Source organism: Triticum dicoccoides, chromosome 2A, assembly GCF_002162155.2.
Source record: "Triticum dicoccoides isolate Atlit2015 ecotype Zavitan chromosome 2A, WEW_v2.0, whole genome shotgun sequence".
NCBI classification, from domain to species: Eukaryota; Viridiplantae; Streptophyta; class Magnoliopsida; order Poales; family Poaceae; genus Triticum; species Triticum dicoccoides.
Window position 1 is genome coordinate 720394673 of NC_041382.1, and position 17955 is coordinate 720412627.

Genomic DNA, 17955 nt, shown 5'->3' on the forward strand with positions numbered 1-17955 from the left:
ATGGCGACGGGGTTAGCATTTCTCGTCATACATACACAACTGCGAGATTTGGTGGCAGGTTCTTCACACCAGCTTAAGGCTTCAACGGCGACGACTGCGGCTTCGGGATTGGTTCTTAAGGGCACGTGCATGAAAACTTCTCACCTGTCATTGACAAGGCCGGACCGGCTCCGGTTCGGGAGCATCGACAACTACGCGTCAACCGGCTCATTCTAGTGACGGCAGTGGACGTTCAATCGCGCAAAAATCTCGATGTAATTTTGTAACACTGTTACGCCTAGCGGGATCAAAACTGACCCCACAGACCAACATTGGCCTTTCTTTGCACTTTGTCCTCACTCGTGCAGCAGTTCTTTTCGAAAGGGCTCCCGGAAAAGGAGTTCCTGGTTAATATGAGTAGTCTATAGTTCCTATTAAGCCGGGCTCTCACAAGTTTTTACTATATTTGGGATGTTTTGTGCTTGTGGTTAACGTTTATAACAGATCTGACAACAATCCAAAAGGAGAGGTAGCACAAAAAACACAAGTAGGAAGGGAAGGAACCGGCACGGCAGCAGTGCAGGAGAGGGAGAATGTGCTGCTGCATGTGTTGCGTATGTTGTGGCTGTGCTACTCCTTAGGGGAGGGGTAGTGAGCTGAGTTACAACCAGCAAGTTTGTACTGGAGCACAGCAGCTGAAAGAAACGGTTTCAGTTTAACACCATACAAACTCAACCCACTAGGATTGTTTCTAGTTGAGTGCCAGGTGTAACATACAAATACCCATGAAATGTATATACACATCTGGACTAGTAAGTAGTGCATCTTGTTCTACTAATATTAAGAGCGAGCGAGGTCACTTGATCCATACACATTTTACTTCTACACAGAGGAGAGGAGAGGAGAAGAGAAGAGCCATCGTCTCCTCCGCCTTACCCTTACCATACCATCCATCACTTGTCCAAAATGCACACGCCAAACTACCTACCACATACATACATTCTTCCACCTGCAGCACCTTGCTTGTGACACTACTACTTGATTACCCTAGCTAGTTAGTTAATTAACCCTTCCTAAACAAGCAACCATCGCATCGCACCGCATCAACAACCTTCTAACACCTCAGCTCGTCCCGCGGTACCGGTAACTCTACTCCTCCTCCTCTCCTTCCCTGCAAAACAACCCAAAAACAATCAGTACTAGGTATGCCTTCAAAACAAACAAAATGCCAACACTCTTCCAGGACAGGCGATGACAAACAAACAAGCAAGCGCGTACTTAGGAGGTGACGCCGACCTCCCCGGCAGTATCTGCTTCCGCACAGGCACTCGAACGGCTTCATGGGCTGCCTCTCGTCGTCGAAATCGATGCCGTAGTCCTGAAACCAGCAAACAACATCTCACTAAGCATTTCTCTTCTGTTGCGGCTCTAGTGTCCAAAGTGTAAATATAATTTATTTTTTTCATCTTGCAGCAGAGACGCACTTTCTACTTAAAAGATAAGTACCGGTGGACGAAAACAAATTCTTGGGGATGGGATCAGTAAACGGAAGATAAAGCCAACAGTTGTAAACACATATGGTTGCGATCAGAGACATAGTACTGGCATTGAGGCGGTTATGTGAAGGAAATTCTACAAAGAAATTGATCACTGGATATACATGCATTCAGAGAGAAGACTTGAGAAATAGAACAGCAACCTCAACCTCACTTAGACAACAAAAACCTATACCATGAGATTCATTAACCTTTGCAAGTACACAGGATTTGGTAGTCTTGCTCATTGAGACATTTGTCTATATGAACAAAAGTTGCATACATGCTGCATCAATATCAAGAAACTATATAATGCACATACCCATGTCAGTTCCTCAAAAGCCTCCACCTTCTTGCTTGTGAAGAATGCAACCTGTTTTATGAACAGAACAAGAAAATAAAAATAAGATCATCACCTTGGTGTGCCCATCTTATGGTATTTTCAGGTACTGGTACGGGTACATAACAAAGTTGTTGAGTGTAGCTTACATGATAATACTGATGATCAGGAGTCTCCACTTCAACAGGAATCATGGCTAGATTTGCATCACAGCATCTACATGGAATGTTACAAGAAGTTTTTTTTTAAAGACAATTTAAAGTTAAGCCTCTTTCTCTTTGCTGTCATTTAAAATGAGCATCATAAACATGACTGTTAAGAACAAGCGCACACCTGTGGTTGATGAATCTGCCAACATTCCCATAGAATGTTCCATCTAGGCATAAAGCCTCTTCATCCTTCGGCTCCCCTCCAGAACACCAACCGGCATCCAAAAGTATTGGATGTGTATACCTAGCATTCTGCATATTTTGAATGGCCCTTTCATGCAGTTCTGTATTTGTTAGTATCTCCCCAGCATATTCACAAACAAAAGTGCCTTTTGGCAAATCATCGAGTGTGCGGAGCCCCCAACCCCTCCCTTCTTCGGCAAAGAACACCTAGTAGATAATGAAAGTACCAGTCAGGATGCTGCACACGGCAAATAAAGGAAATGTGCCATTATAGTGCCCCAACAGTCTACGTTTTCAAAAACATTAAATGTTACCTGCAGATTGCATCTTATGCCACGCTGAACCACACGGTTACCGCATTGCATGTTACAGCCACATTTGCTCCAGCATTCCTTGATGAATTTCCTAACAAGGTGGCCCCTGCAAGGCTCTGGTGAAGCTTTGTTTCTAGACCTCTCAAGCGGGCAAGTTTTACAAAACACCCTGTGATGTTCTTCTGGGAATCGGTTCATAGAGACACATTCATCAATGAATGCTGGCTTAACCAAACCGTCCAGTGTGTATGCATATTCACCCCCAGTTTCTCTTGCACAAGCACATGGTGCAGGTGCGGACAAGCAGTTGCCAAAGCATTCAGGACAACAGTCTTCACTGCCAATCTTTGCAAGAAACATGCTAACAAGAGCATTCTGGGATACAGCGTTTGTTGGCATATAATAAAAGGAAGGTGGGCATTTCTCTCTGCCAGATTCATCTGCAATCGATATCCTCACATTTTCTTCTCCCTTGGATATATCAGTTATGTCATGGATAGTCTTCGATACAGAAAGTGCCAAATGGTGTTGCTGGGCAAGGGTTGAATTTGCTGGACCACTCTCCGAGCCTTTCGAAACCAACGGTTCTCCTCTAGCTTTCCGTTTCCTACTTATAGCATTCTCTGACAAGCTGCCATTACCGACAGTATCTGATTGCGTATTATGCTCTGCAGTATGTTTAGTGCCCAGTTGCACAACACACTGGCACATCTCAGTCATGAGGCCGCGAATGGAAAAATCAGGAGGAAGAACCTTGTGAGAGCGAAGACATTTGTCCTCAACCATCTTTAAAACTGCTTCTAAAGCAGGCATGTGGAACTTTGATGGGTCTATACAGAATTTCAGAGACATCTTAACATCACCCCTAGGGGATGATGCTATATCAACATCTAAACAAGGTGCTTCCTGCACATTTCCATCTCCAGATCCCGTTCCATTGTTCATTGTGCTGTTTGCTGGCTCTACCGATAAAGTAGGCATTTCCCTATTTCTGCAATGCTGAGTTGTCCTGTTTTTATCACCTATATAAAGTTAAAAGTTCAAAAGAGTAAGACCATTGCTCAGAAGAAAAAAATAACAGCAAGATGTGATTGATTAAAGACTTATTTAACATGTTAAAGCAAAGGTTCAGCAGGTGGAACCTCAAAAGTGCAGAAAGCCTTATTTAACATGTTAAGTTACCAAGCAAAGGTTGCAACCAGTGTCGGGAGCAATTTTTGTGAATATAAGTGTCCAGATGAACAATATACAAAACTGAACCGGTCAATTGAAAGGTGTATGTTCTCTAAATGATGCTAGCAACCCCAACTTTATGCATGTGGAAAGGTATATCACAAATTGTATTAACAAATCCTGATTCTGTACTTAACATATCTTCAATGGTAGGGATGCTAAAGGAGAAGTGGCTTACTGAACAGAAAGTGTATTTTTAAGCATGATATAAGGCCAGGATAGCACGAAGCGAAAATCCTTTCTTCTACTGTACAACATAAAGCACTACTACTTAATTGGTTAAAACACTAAAATGACCACCCTGTGCATAGACAATGTCAAATGTCATGATCTGAAAATAAAAGACAGGCAATATGCTTAAAGTGTCGTCTATAGCACCGGGACAAAATGATGAATGAGTTCAGATTGTCAGTGCGAACCTTCTGAAATCTGTGTAGGAGTTTGTTCAGGCGGAGGCAATGCCAGAAACTCTGAGGAGGGCGCACTGCGCTTGCGCGAACGATGAATCAAGCCAGGTTGCACATTCAGACAGTCCACCGCATCCATGTCGACAGGTTCAGGCTTGGGCTCTCTCAGGAAGACAGGCTGCTGAAAATCTCCATCCATCATCTGCATCTGCATCTGCCTCCGCTTGCTCAGCGCTCTGGTCTGTGTAGGCGAAGCGGCTTGAGTTGGGTCAGGGCCAAGGGGGTTTGCTCTGGAACCAGTCCTCGAGCGTGGTGCGGTGACGCGGTTATCCGGGTCCTTGCGGACGACGGCGAGGGAGGTGGAAGGGCGCTGGTCGTCATCCTCCGGCGTGAACATTTCCGGCATGGTGCCCGTCTCCTCCAGCTCCAGATCGAGCTCCTCCTGCCCTTGCACCTGATCCCCGCCATTGGCTGGGCCGCCGTTGGCCTGAAAACAGAGCAACCATTTCATCAGCTCCTCCGACAGCGGGGGTTCTCGGTATGGATGGATGCCGGAAGGGGGGCAGGAAGGGAGAAAGGAAGGGACCTGCTCGTCGAAGATGGCGTCGGCGAGGGCGCGGTAGGACTCGGCCTCGATGAGCTGCCAGTTGTCGTCGTAGAGCTCGACCAGGCGCCTGAGGACGGGGGCGGTCTGCTCCCTGGAGATGCCGAGGAGCTTCATGGCCTTCACGGCCCGCCGTGCCCTCACGTTGCGGTTACCTCGGGAAGAGCCCATCTTGGATCCGCTAGGACCAGATCCGATTCACAGCGGCATCGCCATTGCTAGGGTTTGCAGGAGAAAGCTTGGGGATTGGCCTGGCTGGGGTTTCTGGGCGGTGGCTGGCTGGCTTCCCCCCTCACTTCATTGGCGATTCGTCCAGTGTCAGTCGCTCACACTGCCGGCTGCTGAGTGCTGATCGGTGGGTGTGGTCGGTGGAAGAAGACCAGAGGACGCCTCACTCCTTCACTGCCTACTCTGCTCGTCTTGCTCCTATCCTATTTTTTGTTTGGTTACGTGGATAAAGTTAGCCCATGTTGTGTTTGGTTAGAAGGATGAATCATTAGAGCATCTCCGGCCGTTCGGCCTCCCAAGACGCCGAAAAAGAGCCTCATGAGGGTGAGCCGGCGCTAGATTGGCGCGTGGGGGCGACCTAGCTCCCAGTCGTGGTCAATGTTTTAAATAGCGGGTTATGAAAAATAGCGGCGGACCTCCAAATCAGCTATAACGGAGCCATAGCGAGGTAAAGCGGCTATAGCGGGTTATTTATAAAGACGACCATTTAGCGGCACCCTACTAAAAAGGCTATAGCGGGCTATTTAAAACTATGGTTGTGGCCCACAGGTCGCCTCGGTTCGGCGATGTTGCGTACGAAAATATGTACAAACTCGGTGACTTTTGCATGAACTCGGCGAAACTTCGTTGAAATTTGAACATAAAAAATAAAAAACATGCAAACTACGTCTGAACTACGCCTAAACTATGCCAAACTACGCCTAACCGCCATCGCCGTCGTCGTCAACATGCCGAGAAGCCTATAGAAGCGGGTGTAGTCGCCGCCATCGCCGCTGCCGTCGTCTACATGCCGAGAAGCCTGTAGAAGCGGGTGTAGTCGCCGCCGTCGCCGTCATCGTCGCGCGGCTGGCTTGGGCCGGCGCCGTCCCTGCTGCAGCCCTGGCCAGGGTCGCCAAGGCGTGGAGGCGCGCTGGACGTCCCGGCCTCGTCTTCCTTGTCGCTGTCGAGGACGATGACGCCGCCCTCCTCGCACCCGCGGCGCCGGGCCTGGAGCTCCGCGTACGCCCGGCGCTGGCGGCGGACCCGCTCCCGGACGTAGTCCTTCTTCGCCCACTTGAGGGCGGACTCATCGTCGGGGGCTGCCATCTCGACGTGCTCCGGCTTCACTGGGAGCAGCCCCGGCTCGAGCTTCAGCCGGACCAGGCGAAGGGAGCGCCTCCCCGGAGCCGGAGCAGGCGGGGTGGGCCGGGCACCCTCGTTGATGACGAGAGCGCCGTTGCGGGTGCGCCGCCCGAGCGACATCTCCTCCGGCTCAGGCTTGACGGGGCGGAGCGCGGCCGGTGAGCCAGAGCCCGACGACGAGGACGAACCCGGCTCCATCTGCCGCGGCGTCCAGGAGCTACTGCGGCGATGAGGGTGATACGTCTCCAACGTATGTATAATTTTTGATTGCTCCATGCTATTATATTATCTATTTTGGATGTTAATGGGCTTATTTTTACACTTTTATATTATTTTTGGGACTAACCTATTAACCGGAGGCCCATCCCAAATTGCTGTTTTTTTGCTTATTTTAGAGTTTCGCCGAAAAGAAATATCAAATGGAGTCCAAACGGAATGAAACCTTCGGGAGCGTTATTTTTGGAACAAACGTGATCCAGGAGACTTTGAGTGGACGTCAAGAAACAATCGAGGAGGCCACGAGGCAGGGGGCGCCCACCCCCCTGGGCGCGCCCTCCACCCTCGTGGACCCCTCGTTGCTCCACCGACCTACTTCTTCCTCCTATATATATCCATATACCCCGCAAACATCCAGGAGCACCACGAAAACCTAATTACACCGCCGCAACCTTCTGTACCTAAGAGATCCCATCTTGGGCCTTTTCCGGAGCTCCGCCGAAGGGGGCATTGATCACGGAGGGCCTCTACATCAACTCCATGGCCCCTCCGAAGATGTGTGAGTAGTTTATTTCAGACCTTCGGGTCCGTACCTAGTAGCTAGATGACTTCTTCTCTCTCTCTCTTTGGATCTCAATACAAAGTTCTCCTCGATTCTCTTGGAATCTATTCGATGTAATCTTCTTTTGCGGTGTGTTTGTCGAGATCCGATGGATTGTGGGTTTATGATCAAGTTTATCTATGAACAATATTTGAATCTTCTCTGAATTCTTTTATGTATGATTGGTTTATCTTTGCAAGTCTCTTCGAATCATCAGTTTGGTTTGACCTACTAGATTGATCTTTCTTGCAATGAGAGAAGTGGTTAGCTTTGGGTTCAATCTTGCGGTGCTCGATCCCAGTGACAGAAAGGGAAACGACACGTATTGTATTGTTGCCATCGAGGATAAAAAGATAGGGTTTATATCATATTGCATTAGTTTATCCCTCTACATCATGTCATCTTGCTTAAGGCGTTACTCTGTTCTTATGAACTTAATACTCTAGATGCATGCTTGATAGAGGTCGATGTGTGGAGTAATAGTAGTAGATGCAGGCAGGAGTCGGTCTACTTGTCACGGATGTGATGCCTATATACATGATCATGCCTACATATTCTCATAATTATTCACTTTTTCTATCAATTGCTCGACAGTAATTTGTTCACGCACCGTGATACTTATGCTATCTTGAGAGAAGCCACTAGTGAAACCTATGGCCCCCGGGTCTATTTTCCATCATACAAGTTTCATATCTATTTTATTTTGCAATCTTTACTTTCAACCTATATCATAAAAATACCAAAAATACTTATATTATTATTATCATCTCTATCAGATCTCACTCTTGCAAGTGGACGTGAAGGGATTGACAACCCCTTTATCGCGTTGGTTGCGAGGTTTTTATTTGTTTGTGTAGGTACGAGGTGACTCGCGCGTGGTCTCCTACTGGATTGATACCTTGGTTCTCAAAAACTTAGGGAAATACTTACGCTGCTTTACTGCACCACCCTTTCCTCTTCAAGGGAAAACCAACGTAGTGCTCAAGAGGTAGCAAGAAGGATTTCTGGCGCCGTTGCCGGGGAGATCTACGCCAAGTCAAGACATACCAAGTACCCATCACAACTCTTATCCTTCGCATTATATTATTTGCCATTTGCCTCTCGTTTTCCTCTCCCCCACTTCACCCTTGCCGTTTTATTTGCCCTCTTTTCCGTTCACCTCTTTTTCCTTCTTGCCTTCTGTGTGCTCGTTCTTTTTGCAATTTGTTGCCATCATGTCTAAAATTGGGGAGGTTGTCATTGATAAGGATAGTAATATGGAAAACTTTGATGCTATTGATGATCCTCTTGAAAATCCTATTATTTTGCACACTAAAAAGTTTCGTATTGGCAGCGGTAATATTATTGGGAAGGGAGTTATTCAAGATTTTTTTACTTGTGCCGGTGCTTTGCCCACTATGAGTGGATCTATCCTTCATAAAACTAGTAGTCTCGCAGATGCTATATCTTTGCTCATAGTTGAACTCAAGAGACAATTTTTACATATGCATCCTTCCATACAAAGGATTTTCCTAGAATTTTTTAATATTGAGCATTCCTCTATTAAGCGAGCAGCGACCATCTTTTTAGCTCATGAGTTCAGATTTATAATAAAAGAGGCCAATGAAATTTTTGCGCATTATAGGGTGGATGCCGGCCGTCCTCCCATAGAAGCAATTCTTTTCTATCAAGAAGATATTATGCGTTTACGATCTTTAGATCATGTTGCTTTTAATGAAAACCTTAGAAAAAAAGGTTCCTACCGATGCTCTTGTTAATAGGATCTCTGAACTTAATGATAATTTTGCCATCCAGAACAATGGGCTAAGTTTTTTCCTTGAACAAAGACTCGTGACTTTTTGCCAAAAGAATGCTTATAATGATGAATTGATTGTGCAATATGAGGGGCCAAAGGAGGAACCAATACCTCCCGAGCTTGATCTTGGGGACTTTTGTCCCATTAAATTTAGTCCTTTTGATTATTTTTGCTTGCCACAAAGGAAGCCTGCTGCTGAACATAGGGAGTATGAGATGAGCTTTTGCGATTTATCTTATCATTATCATGGCAATACCTAGGTCTATCCTTGCTTTTATGCCTAGCTAGGGGCGTTATACGATAGCGCTTGTTGGGAGGCAACCCAATTTTATTTTTATTCCTTGCTTTTTGCTCCTGTTTAGTAATAAATAATTTATCTAGACTCTGTTTTGGTTGTGTTTTTTGTGTTTAGTTAGTGTTTGTGCCAAGTAGAACCGTTGGGAAGACTTGGCGAAAGTCTTTTTGATCTTGCTGTAAAAAACAGAAACTTTAGCGCTCACGAGAATTGCTGCCATTTTTTATTGGAGAGTGCTATTTAGTTAATTGTTTTTGCAGATGATTAATAGATAAATTACTCACGTCCAGCAATTTATTTTAGAATTTTTGGGGTTCCAGAAGTTTGCGTTAGTTACAGATTACTATAGACTGTTCTGTTTTTGACAGATTCTGTTTTTCATGTGCTATTTGCTTATTTTAATGAATCTATGGCTAAAAGAGTTTATAAACCATAGAGAAGTTGGAATACAGTAGGTTTAATACCAATATAAATAAATAATGAGTTCATTACTGTACCTTGAAGTGGTGTTTTGTTTTATTTCACTAACGGAGCTCACGAGATTCTCTTGTTAAGTTTTATGTTGTGAAGTTTTCAAGTTTTGGGTAAAGATTTGATGGATTATGGAACAAGGAGTGGCAAGAGCCTAAGCTTGGGGATGCTCATGGCACCCCAAGGTAAAATACAAGGACACCAAAAAGCCTAAGCTTGGGGATGCCCCGAAAGGCATCCCCTCTTTTGTCTTCGTTCAACGGTAACTTTACTTGGAGCTATATTTTTATTCGCCACATGATATGTGTTTTGCTTGGAGCGTCTTGTATGATTTGAGTCTTTGCTTTTTAGTTTACCACAATCATCCTTGTTGTACACACCTTTTGAGAGACACACACATGAATGAAGGAAATATGCCCTAGAGGCAATAATAAAGTTATTATTTATTTTCTTATTTCATGATAAATGTTTATTGTTCATGCTAGAATTGTATTAACCGAAAACTTGATACATGTGTGAATGCATAGACAAACAGAGTGTCACTAGTATGCCTCTACTTGACTAGCTCGTTGAATCAAAGATGGTTAAGTTTCCTAGCCATAGACATGAGTTGTCATTTGATTAATGGGATCACATCATTAGGAGAATGATGTGATTGACTTGACCCATTCCGTTAGCTTAGCACTTGATCGTTTAGTATGTTGCTATTGCTTTCTTCATGACTTATACATGTTCCTATGACTATGAGATTATGCAACTCCCGTTTACCGGAGGAACACTTTGTGTGTTACCAAACGTCACAATGTAACTGGGTGATTATAAAGGTGCTCTACAGGTGTCTTCGAAGGTACTTGTTGAGTTGGTGTATTTCGAGATTAGGATTTGTCACTCCGATTATCGGAGAGGTATCTCTGGGCCCTCTCGGTAATGCACATCACTATAAGCCTTGCAAGCATTGTAACTAATGAGTTAGTTGCGGGTTGATGTATTACGTAACAAGTAAAGAGACTTGCGGGTAACGAGATTGAACTAGGTATTGAGACACCGACGATTGAATCTCGGGCAAGTAACATACCGATGACAAAGGGAACAACGTATGTTGTTATGTGGTTTGACTGATAAAGATCTTCGTAGAATATGTAGGAGCCAATATGAGCATCCAGGTTCCGCTATTGGTTATTGACTAGAGACATGTCTCGGTCATGTCTACATTGTTCTCGAACCCATAGGGTCCACACGCTTAAAGTTCTATGACGATTGGTTTTATGAGTTTATATGTTCCGATGTACCGAAGGTAGTTTGGAGTCCTGGATATGATCACGGACATGACGAGGAGTCTCGAAATGGTCGAGACATAATGATTGATATATTGGAAGCCTATATTTGGACATCGGAAGAGTTTCAGGTAAAATCGGGATTTTACCGGAGTACCGGAGGGGTTACCGGAACCCCCCGGGGGCTAATGGGCCTTGTTGGGACATAAGGGAAAGAGAGAGGGGCCGATCTAGGGCAGGCAGCGCGCCCCCTCCCTCTGGTCCGAATTGGACTAGGAGAGGGGGGGGGGGGCGACGCCCCCCTTTCCTTCTCTTTCTTCCCTTCCTTTCCCCCTCCTAGTAGGAGTAGGAAAGGGAGGAATCCTACTCCTACTAGGAGGAGGATTCCTCCTCCTAGCGCATCAATAAGGGTCGGTCGGCCTCCCCCTTGCTCCTTTATATACAGGGGCAGGGGGCACCTCTAGACACACAAGTTGATCACAAAGATCTCTTCCAGCTGTGTGCGGTGCCCCCTCCACCATAATCCACCTCGGTCATACTGTAGCGGTGTTTAGGCAAAGCCCTGCTGCGATAGCTTCATCAACATCGTCACCATGCCGTCGTGCTGACGAAACTCTTCCCCGAGTTCTACTGGATCGTGAGTTCGTGGGACGTCACCGAGCTGAACGTGTGCTGGACGCGGAGGTGTTGTACGTTCGGTACTGAGGATCAGTCGATCGTGAAGACGTACGACTACATCAACCGCATTGTCATAACGCTTCCGCATTTGATCCTGTGTGTGCGTAGGGAAAATTTTGAAATTACTACGTTCCCCAACAGTGGTATCAGAGCCTGGTTTTATGTGTAGATGTTATATGCACGAGTAGAACACAAGTGAGTTGTGGGCGATACAAGTCATACTGCTTACCAGCATGTCATACTTTGGTTCGGCGGCATTGTTGGATGAAGCGGCCTGGACCGACATTATGCGTACGCTTACGCGAGACTGATTCTACCGACGTACTTTGCACATAGGTGGATGGCGGGTGTCAGTTTCTCCAACTTTAGTTGAACCGAGTGTGGCTACGCCCAATCCTTGAGAAGGTTAAAACATCACTAACTCGACAAACTATCGTTGTGGTTTTGATGCGTAGGTAAGAACGGTTCTTGCTCAGCCCATAGCAGCCACGTAAAACTTGCAACAACAAAGTAGAGGACGTCTAACTTTTTTTTTGTAGGGCATGTTGTGATGTGATATGGTCAAGACATGATGCTATATTTATTGTATGAGATGATCATGTTTTGTAACAGAGTTATCGGCAACTGGCAGGAGCCATATGGTTGTCGCTTTATTGTATGCAATGCAATCGCCCTGTAATTGCTTTACTTTATCACTAAGCGGTAGCGATAGTCGTAGAAGAAATAGTTGGTGAGACGACAACGATGCTACGATGGATATCAAGGTGTCGCGCCGGTGACGATGGTGATCATGACGGTGCTTTGGAGATGGAGATCACAAGCACAAGATGATGATGGCCATATCATATCACTTATATTGATTGCATGTGATGTTTATCCTTTATGCATCTTATTATGCTTTGTTTGACGGTAGCATTATAAGATGATCTCTCACTAAATTTCAAGATAAAAGTGTTCTCCCTGAGTATGCACCGTTGCCAAAGTTCGTCGTGCCGAGACACCACGTGATGATCGGGTGTGATAAGCTCTACGTCCATCTACAACGGGTGCAAGCCAGTTCTGCACACGCAGAATACTCGGGTTTAACTTGACGAGCCTAGCATATGCAGATATGGCCTTGGAACACTAAGATCGAAAGGTCAAGCGTGAATCATATAGTAGATATGATCAACATACTGATGTTCACCATTGAAAACTACTCCATTTCACGTGATGATCGGTTATGGTTTTAGTTGATATGGATCACGTGATCACTTAGATGATTAGAGGGATGTCTATCTAAGTGGGAGTTCTTAAGTAATATGATTAATTGAACTTTAATTTTATCATGAACTTAGTCCTGGTAGTATTAGCATATCTATGTTGTAGATCAATAGCTTGCGTTTAGCTCCCCTGTTTATTTTGATATGTTCCTAGAGAAAACTAAGTTGAAAGATGTTTGTAGCAATGATGCGGATTGGATCCGTGATTTGAGGATTATCCTCATTGCTGCACAGAAGAATTACGTCCTAGAAGCACCGCTAAGTGCCAAACCTGCTGCAGGAGCAACACCAGATGTTATGAACGTCTGGCGGAGCAAAGATGATGACTACTCGATAGTTCAGTGTGCCATGCTTTAGGACTTAGAACCGAGACTTCAACGATGTTTTGAACGTCATGGATCATATGAGATGTTCCAGGAGTTGAAGTTAATATTTCAAGCAAATGCCCGGATTGAGAGATATGAAGTCTCCAATAAGTTCTATAGCTGCAAGATGGAGGAGAATAGTTCTGTCAATGAGCATATACTCAAAATGTCTGGGTATCATAATTACTTGACTCAACTGGGAGTTAATCTTCCTGTTGATAGTGTCATTGACAGAGTTCTTCAATCACTGCCACCAAGCTACAAAAGCTTCGTGATGAACTATAATATGCAAGGGATGAATAAGACAATTCCTGAGCTCTTCGCGATGCTAAAGGCTGCGGAGGTAGAAATCAAAAAGGAGCATCAAGTGTTGATGGTTAACAAAACCACCAGTTTTAAGAAAAAAAGGGTAAAGGGAAGAAGAAGGGGAACTTCAAGAAGAATGGCAAACAAGTTGCTGCTCAGGAGAAGAAACCCAAGTCTGGACCTAAGCCTGAGACTGAGTGCTTCTACTGCAAACAGATTGGTCACTGGAAGCGGAACTGCCCCAAGCATTTGGCGGATAAGAAGGATGGCAAGGTGAACAAAGGTATATGTGATATACATGTTATTGATGTGTACCTTACCAGAGCTCGCAGTAGCACCTGGGTATTTGATACTGGTTCTGTTGCTAATATTTGCAACTCGAAACAGGGACTACGAATTAAGCGAAGACTGGCTAAGGACGAGGTGACGATGCGCGTGGGAAATGGTTCCAAAGTCAATGTGATCGCCGTCGGCACGCTACCTCTACATCTACCTTTGGGATTAGTTTTAGACCTAAATAATTGTTATTTGGTGCCAACGTTAAGCATGAACATTATATCTGGATCTTGTTTGATGCGAGATGGTTATTCATTTAAATCTAATAATAATGGTTGTTCTATTTATATGAGTAATATCTTTTATGGTCATGCACCCTTGAAGAATGGTCTATTTTTGTTAAATTTCGATAGTAGTGATACACATATTCATAATGTTGAAGACAAAAGATGCAGAGTTGATAGTGATAGTGCAACTTATTTGTGGCACTGCCGTTTGGGTCATATTGGTATAAAGCACATGAGGAAACTCCATACTGATGGACTTTTGGAATCACTTGATTATGAATCACTTGGTACTTGCAAACCGTGCCTTATGGGCAAGATGACTAAAACACCGTTCTCCGGAACTATGGAGCGAGCAACATATTTGTTGGAAATCATACATACTGATGTATGTGGTCCGATGAATATTGAGGCTCGCGGCGGGTACCGTTATTTTCTCACCTTCACAGATGATTTGAGCAGATATGGGTATATCTACTTAATGAAACATAAGTCTGAAACATTTGAAAATTTCAAAGAATTTCAGAGTGAAGTGGAAAATCATCGTAACAAGAAAATAAAGTTTCTACGATCTGATCGTCGAGGAGAATATCTGAGTTACGAGTTTGGCCTACATTTGAAACAATGCGGAATAGTTTCGCAACTCACGTCACCCGGAACACCACAGCGTAATGGTGTGTCCGAACATCGTAATCGTACTTTACTAGATATGTTGCGATCTATGATGTCTCTTACTGATTTACGGCTATCGTTTTGGGGTTATGCTTTAGAGACGACAACATTCATGTTAAATAGGGCACCATCAAAATCCGTTGAGACGACGCCTTATGAACTATGGTTTGGCAAGAAACCAAAGTTGTCGTTTCTTAAAGTTTGGGGCTGAGATGCTTATGTGAAAAAGCTTCAACCTGATAAGCTCGAACCCAAATCGGAGAAATGTGTCTTCATAGGATACCCAAAGGAAACTGTTGGGTACACCTTCTATCACAGATCCGAAGGCAAGACATTCGTTACTAAGAATGGATCCTTTCTAGAGAAGGAGTTTCTCTCGAAAGAAGTGAGTGGGAGGAAAGTAGAACTTAATGAGGTAACTGTACCTGCTCCCTTATTGGAAAGTAGTTCATCACAGAAACCGGTTCCTGTGACATCTACACCAATTAGTGAGGAAGCTAATGATGATGATCATGAAACTTTAGATCAAGTTACTACCGAACCTCGTAGGTCAACCAGAGTAAGATTCGCACCAGAGTGGTACGGTAATCCTATTCTGGAGGTAATGTTACTTGATCATGATGAACCTACGAACTCTGAGGAAGCGATGATGAGCCCAGATTCCGCAAAATGGCTTGAGGCCATGAAATCTGAGATGGGATCCATGTATGAGAACAAAGTGTGGACTTTGGTTGACTTGCCCGATGATCGGCAAGTGATACGTCTCCAACGTATCTATAATTTTTAATTTTTCCATGCTATATTATATCCTGTTTTGGACATTATTGGGATTTATTATACACTTTTATATTATTTTTGGGACTAACCTATTAACCGGAGGCCCAACCCAGAATTGTTGTTTTTTTGCCTATTTTAGGGCTTCGCAGAAAAAGAATATCAATCAGAGTCCAAACGGAATGAAACCTTCGGGAACGTGATTTTCAGAACGAACATGATCCAGAGGACTTGGACCCTACGTTAACCAATCAACCAAGAAGGCACGAGGTAGGGGCGTGCCTACCCCCCAGGCGCGCCCTTCATGTAGGATCGAAAGTATGTCTAGAGGGGGGTGATTAGACTACTTGACCAAATAAAAATCTATCCTTTTCCCAATTTTAGCCTTTGGCAGATTTTAGCTATCTTAGCACAAGTCAAGCAATCTTAACACAATTCAAGCAAGCATGCAAAGAGTCTATGAGCAGCGGAAAGTAAAGCATGCAACTTGCAAGAATGTAAAGGGAAGGGTTTGGAGAATTCAAACGCAATTGGAGACACGGATGTTTTTGTTGTGGTTCCGATAGGTGGTGCTATCGTACATCCACGTTGATGGAGACTTCAACCCATGGAGGGTAACGGTTGCGCGAGTCCACGGAGGGCTCCACCCATGAAGGGTCCACAAAGAAGCAACCTTGTCTAACCCATCATGGCCATCGCCCACGAAGGACTTGCCTCACTAGAGGTAGATCGTCACGAAGTAGGCGATCTCCTTGCCCTTACAAACTCCTTGGTTCAACTCCACAATCTTTGTCGGAGGCTCCCAAGTGACACCTAGCCAATCTAGGAGACACCACTCTCCAATAAGTAACAAATGGTGTGTTGACGATGAACTCCTTGCTCCTGTGCTTCAAATGATAGTCTCCCCAACACTCAACTCTCTCTCACAGGATATGGATTTGGTGGAAAGAAGGTTTGAGTGGAAAGCAACTTGGGGAAGGCTAGAGATCAAGATTCATATGGTAGGAATGGAATATCTTGGCCTCAACACATGAGTAGGTGGTTCTCTCTCAGAAAATGTGTATTGGAAGTGTAGGTATGTTCTGATGGCTCTCTCCTCGAATGAAGAGTGGGTGGAGGGGTATATATAGCCTCCACACAAAAATTAACCGTTACACACAATTTACCAATCTCGGTGAGACCGAAGTGAAAGACTCGGTCAGACCGATTCAGCAAACCTAGTGACCGTTAGGATTTTCGGTGGGACTGAGATGCAACTCGGTAGGACCGATATGGTTAGGGTTAGGGCATAACATAATCTCGGTGTGACCGATTACACAAACTCGGTGGGACCGATTTTGGTAATAATCTAACCAGAGAGTTGGTCAGGTAAACTTGGTGGGACCGATCGCTCATTTCGGTGGGACCGAAATGTTACGAAAGAGAAAAAGAGAGTTTACATTGCAATCTTGGTGGGACTGATCGCTCATCTCGGTAGGACTGAAACGTTACGAAGGGAAACAGAGAGATTACAACCCCATCTCGGTGTGACCGAAATCCCTATCGGTGAGACCGATTTGCCTAGGGTTTGTGGCAGTGGCTATGACATTTGAAACTCGGTGGCGCCGGATAGAAAGAATCGGTAGGGCCGAGTTTGACTTTTGGTTTAGGTCATATGTGGGTGTGGGAAGGTAGTTGAGGGTTTTGGAGCATATCACTAAGCACTATGAAGCAAGAACCTCCTTAAACAACACCTCATCCCTCCTTGATAGCATTGGCTTTTCCTATAGACTCAATGTGATCTTGGATCACTAAAATATAAAATGTAGAGTCTTGAGCTTTGAGCTTGAGCCAATCTTTTTGTCCTTAATATTTTGAGGGGTCCACATTCCTCATCCATGCCATGCCATTCATTGAGCTTTTCCTGAAATATTAATCTTGGAATAGCATTAGCTCAATGAGCTCTATGTTGTTAGGAATTACCAAAACCACCTAGGGATAGTTGCACTTTCAATCTCCCCCTTTTTGGTAATTGATGACAACATATAGATCAAAGCTTCGACAAATGATAATAAGAATGAAATATATTGTCGCTTTGAGAAGTATGTGAAAAGCAAGAGCTCCCCCTAAATTTGTGCATAGTTTATGGTTTGCTTTGGACTGCAAATGCACAAAGAGTTAGGCTCATGGGTTACTCTTCCATGTCACATACATCTTGGTGGAGCCCTCAAAATGATAATAATTAAATGCATGCACTCATCACCAAGCATTATATAGGGATAAAAGGATAATGTCATCCAACAAGCATTAATGTAGCATATGATCAAACACATGATCATCCAAGTATCACAAAGACAAAAGGTATATCAAACAAGCAAAGCAAATAAAGTTCAACCACCAAAGCAAGAGAGAATAAAAGGCAACGCTCTCTCTCGAAGCCTATGATCTATACATTTTTCTCCCCCTTTGGCAACAAGTTAGCAAAAAGTTCCTAGAAAATGCATAGCACTAGATCGTCTCTCAGGCTTGGTCTTCAGGTGGTGGTGTCCGGAT

At 44.5% G+C, this 17955-nt stretch overlaps 1 protein-coding gene and 1 pseudogene across 1 annotated transcript; one reads left to right on the forward strand and one right to left on the reverse strand.

Annotated features, from left to right (window-relative positions):
* Window positions 1-748: 748 nt before the first annotated feature.
* On the reverse strand, window positions 749-5220 carry LOC119356583 (histone-lysine N-methyltransferase SUVR4-like). The gene is made up of 8 exons (XM_037623559.1): window positions 4787-5220; window positions 4213-4687; window positions 2561-3582; window positions 2188-2453; window positions 2004-2070; window positions 1837-1887; window positions 1258-1357; window positions 749-1150 (listed from the first exon to the last, which is right to left on the reverse strand). The coding sequence occupies exons 1-8, from the start codon at window positions 4973-4975 to the stop codon at window positions 1083-1085; spliced, it is 2238 nt and encodes a 745-aa protein (XP_037479456.1). The 5' UTR covers window positions 4976-5220; the 3' UTR covers window positions 749-1082.
* Window positions 5221-6382: 1162 nt separating this feature from the next.
* LOC119358205 overlaps window positions 6383-17955 on the forward strand; it is a 79900-nt pseudogene continuing 68327 nt past the window's right edge.

Excerpts from the sequence above, each read along its gene's own strand:
- LOC119356583 (XM_037623559.1), bottom strand. The coding sequence starts at position 4,975 with ATGGGCTCTTCCCGAGGTAACCGCAACGTGAGGGCACGGCGGGCCGTG. Across the intron at positions 4,688-4,786 it reads ACGCCATCTTCGACGAGCAG|GCCAACGGCGGCCCAGCCAA; the intron begins GTCCCTTCCTTT and ends CTCTGTTTTCAG. Across the intron at positions 1,358-1,836 it reads CTTTTGAGGAACTGACATGG|GACTACGGCATCGATTTCGA; the intron begins GTATGTGCATTA and ends TGCTGGTTTCAG.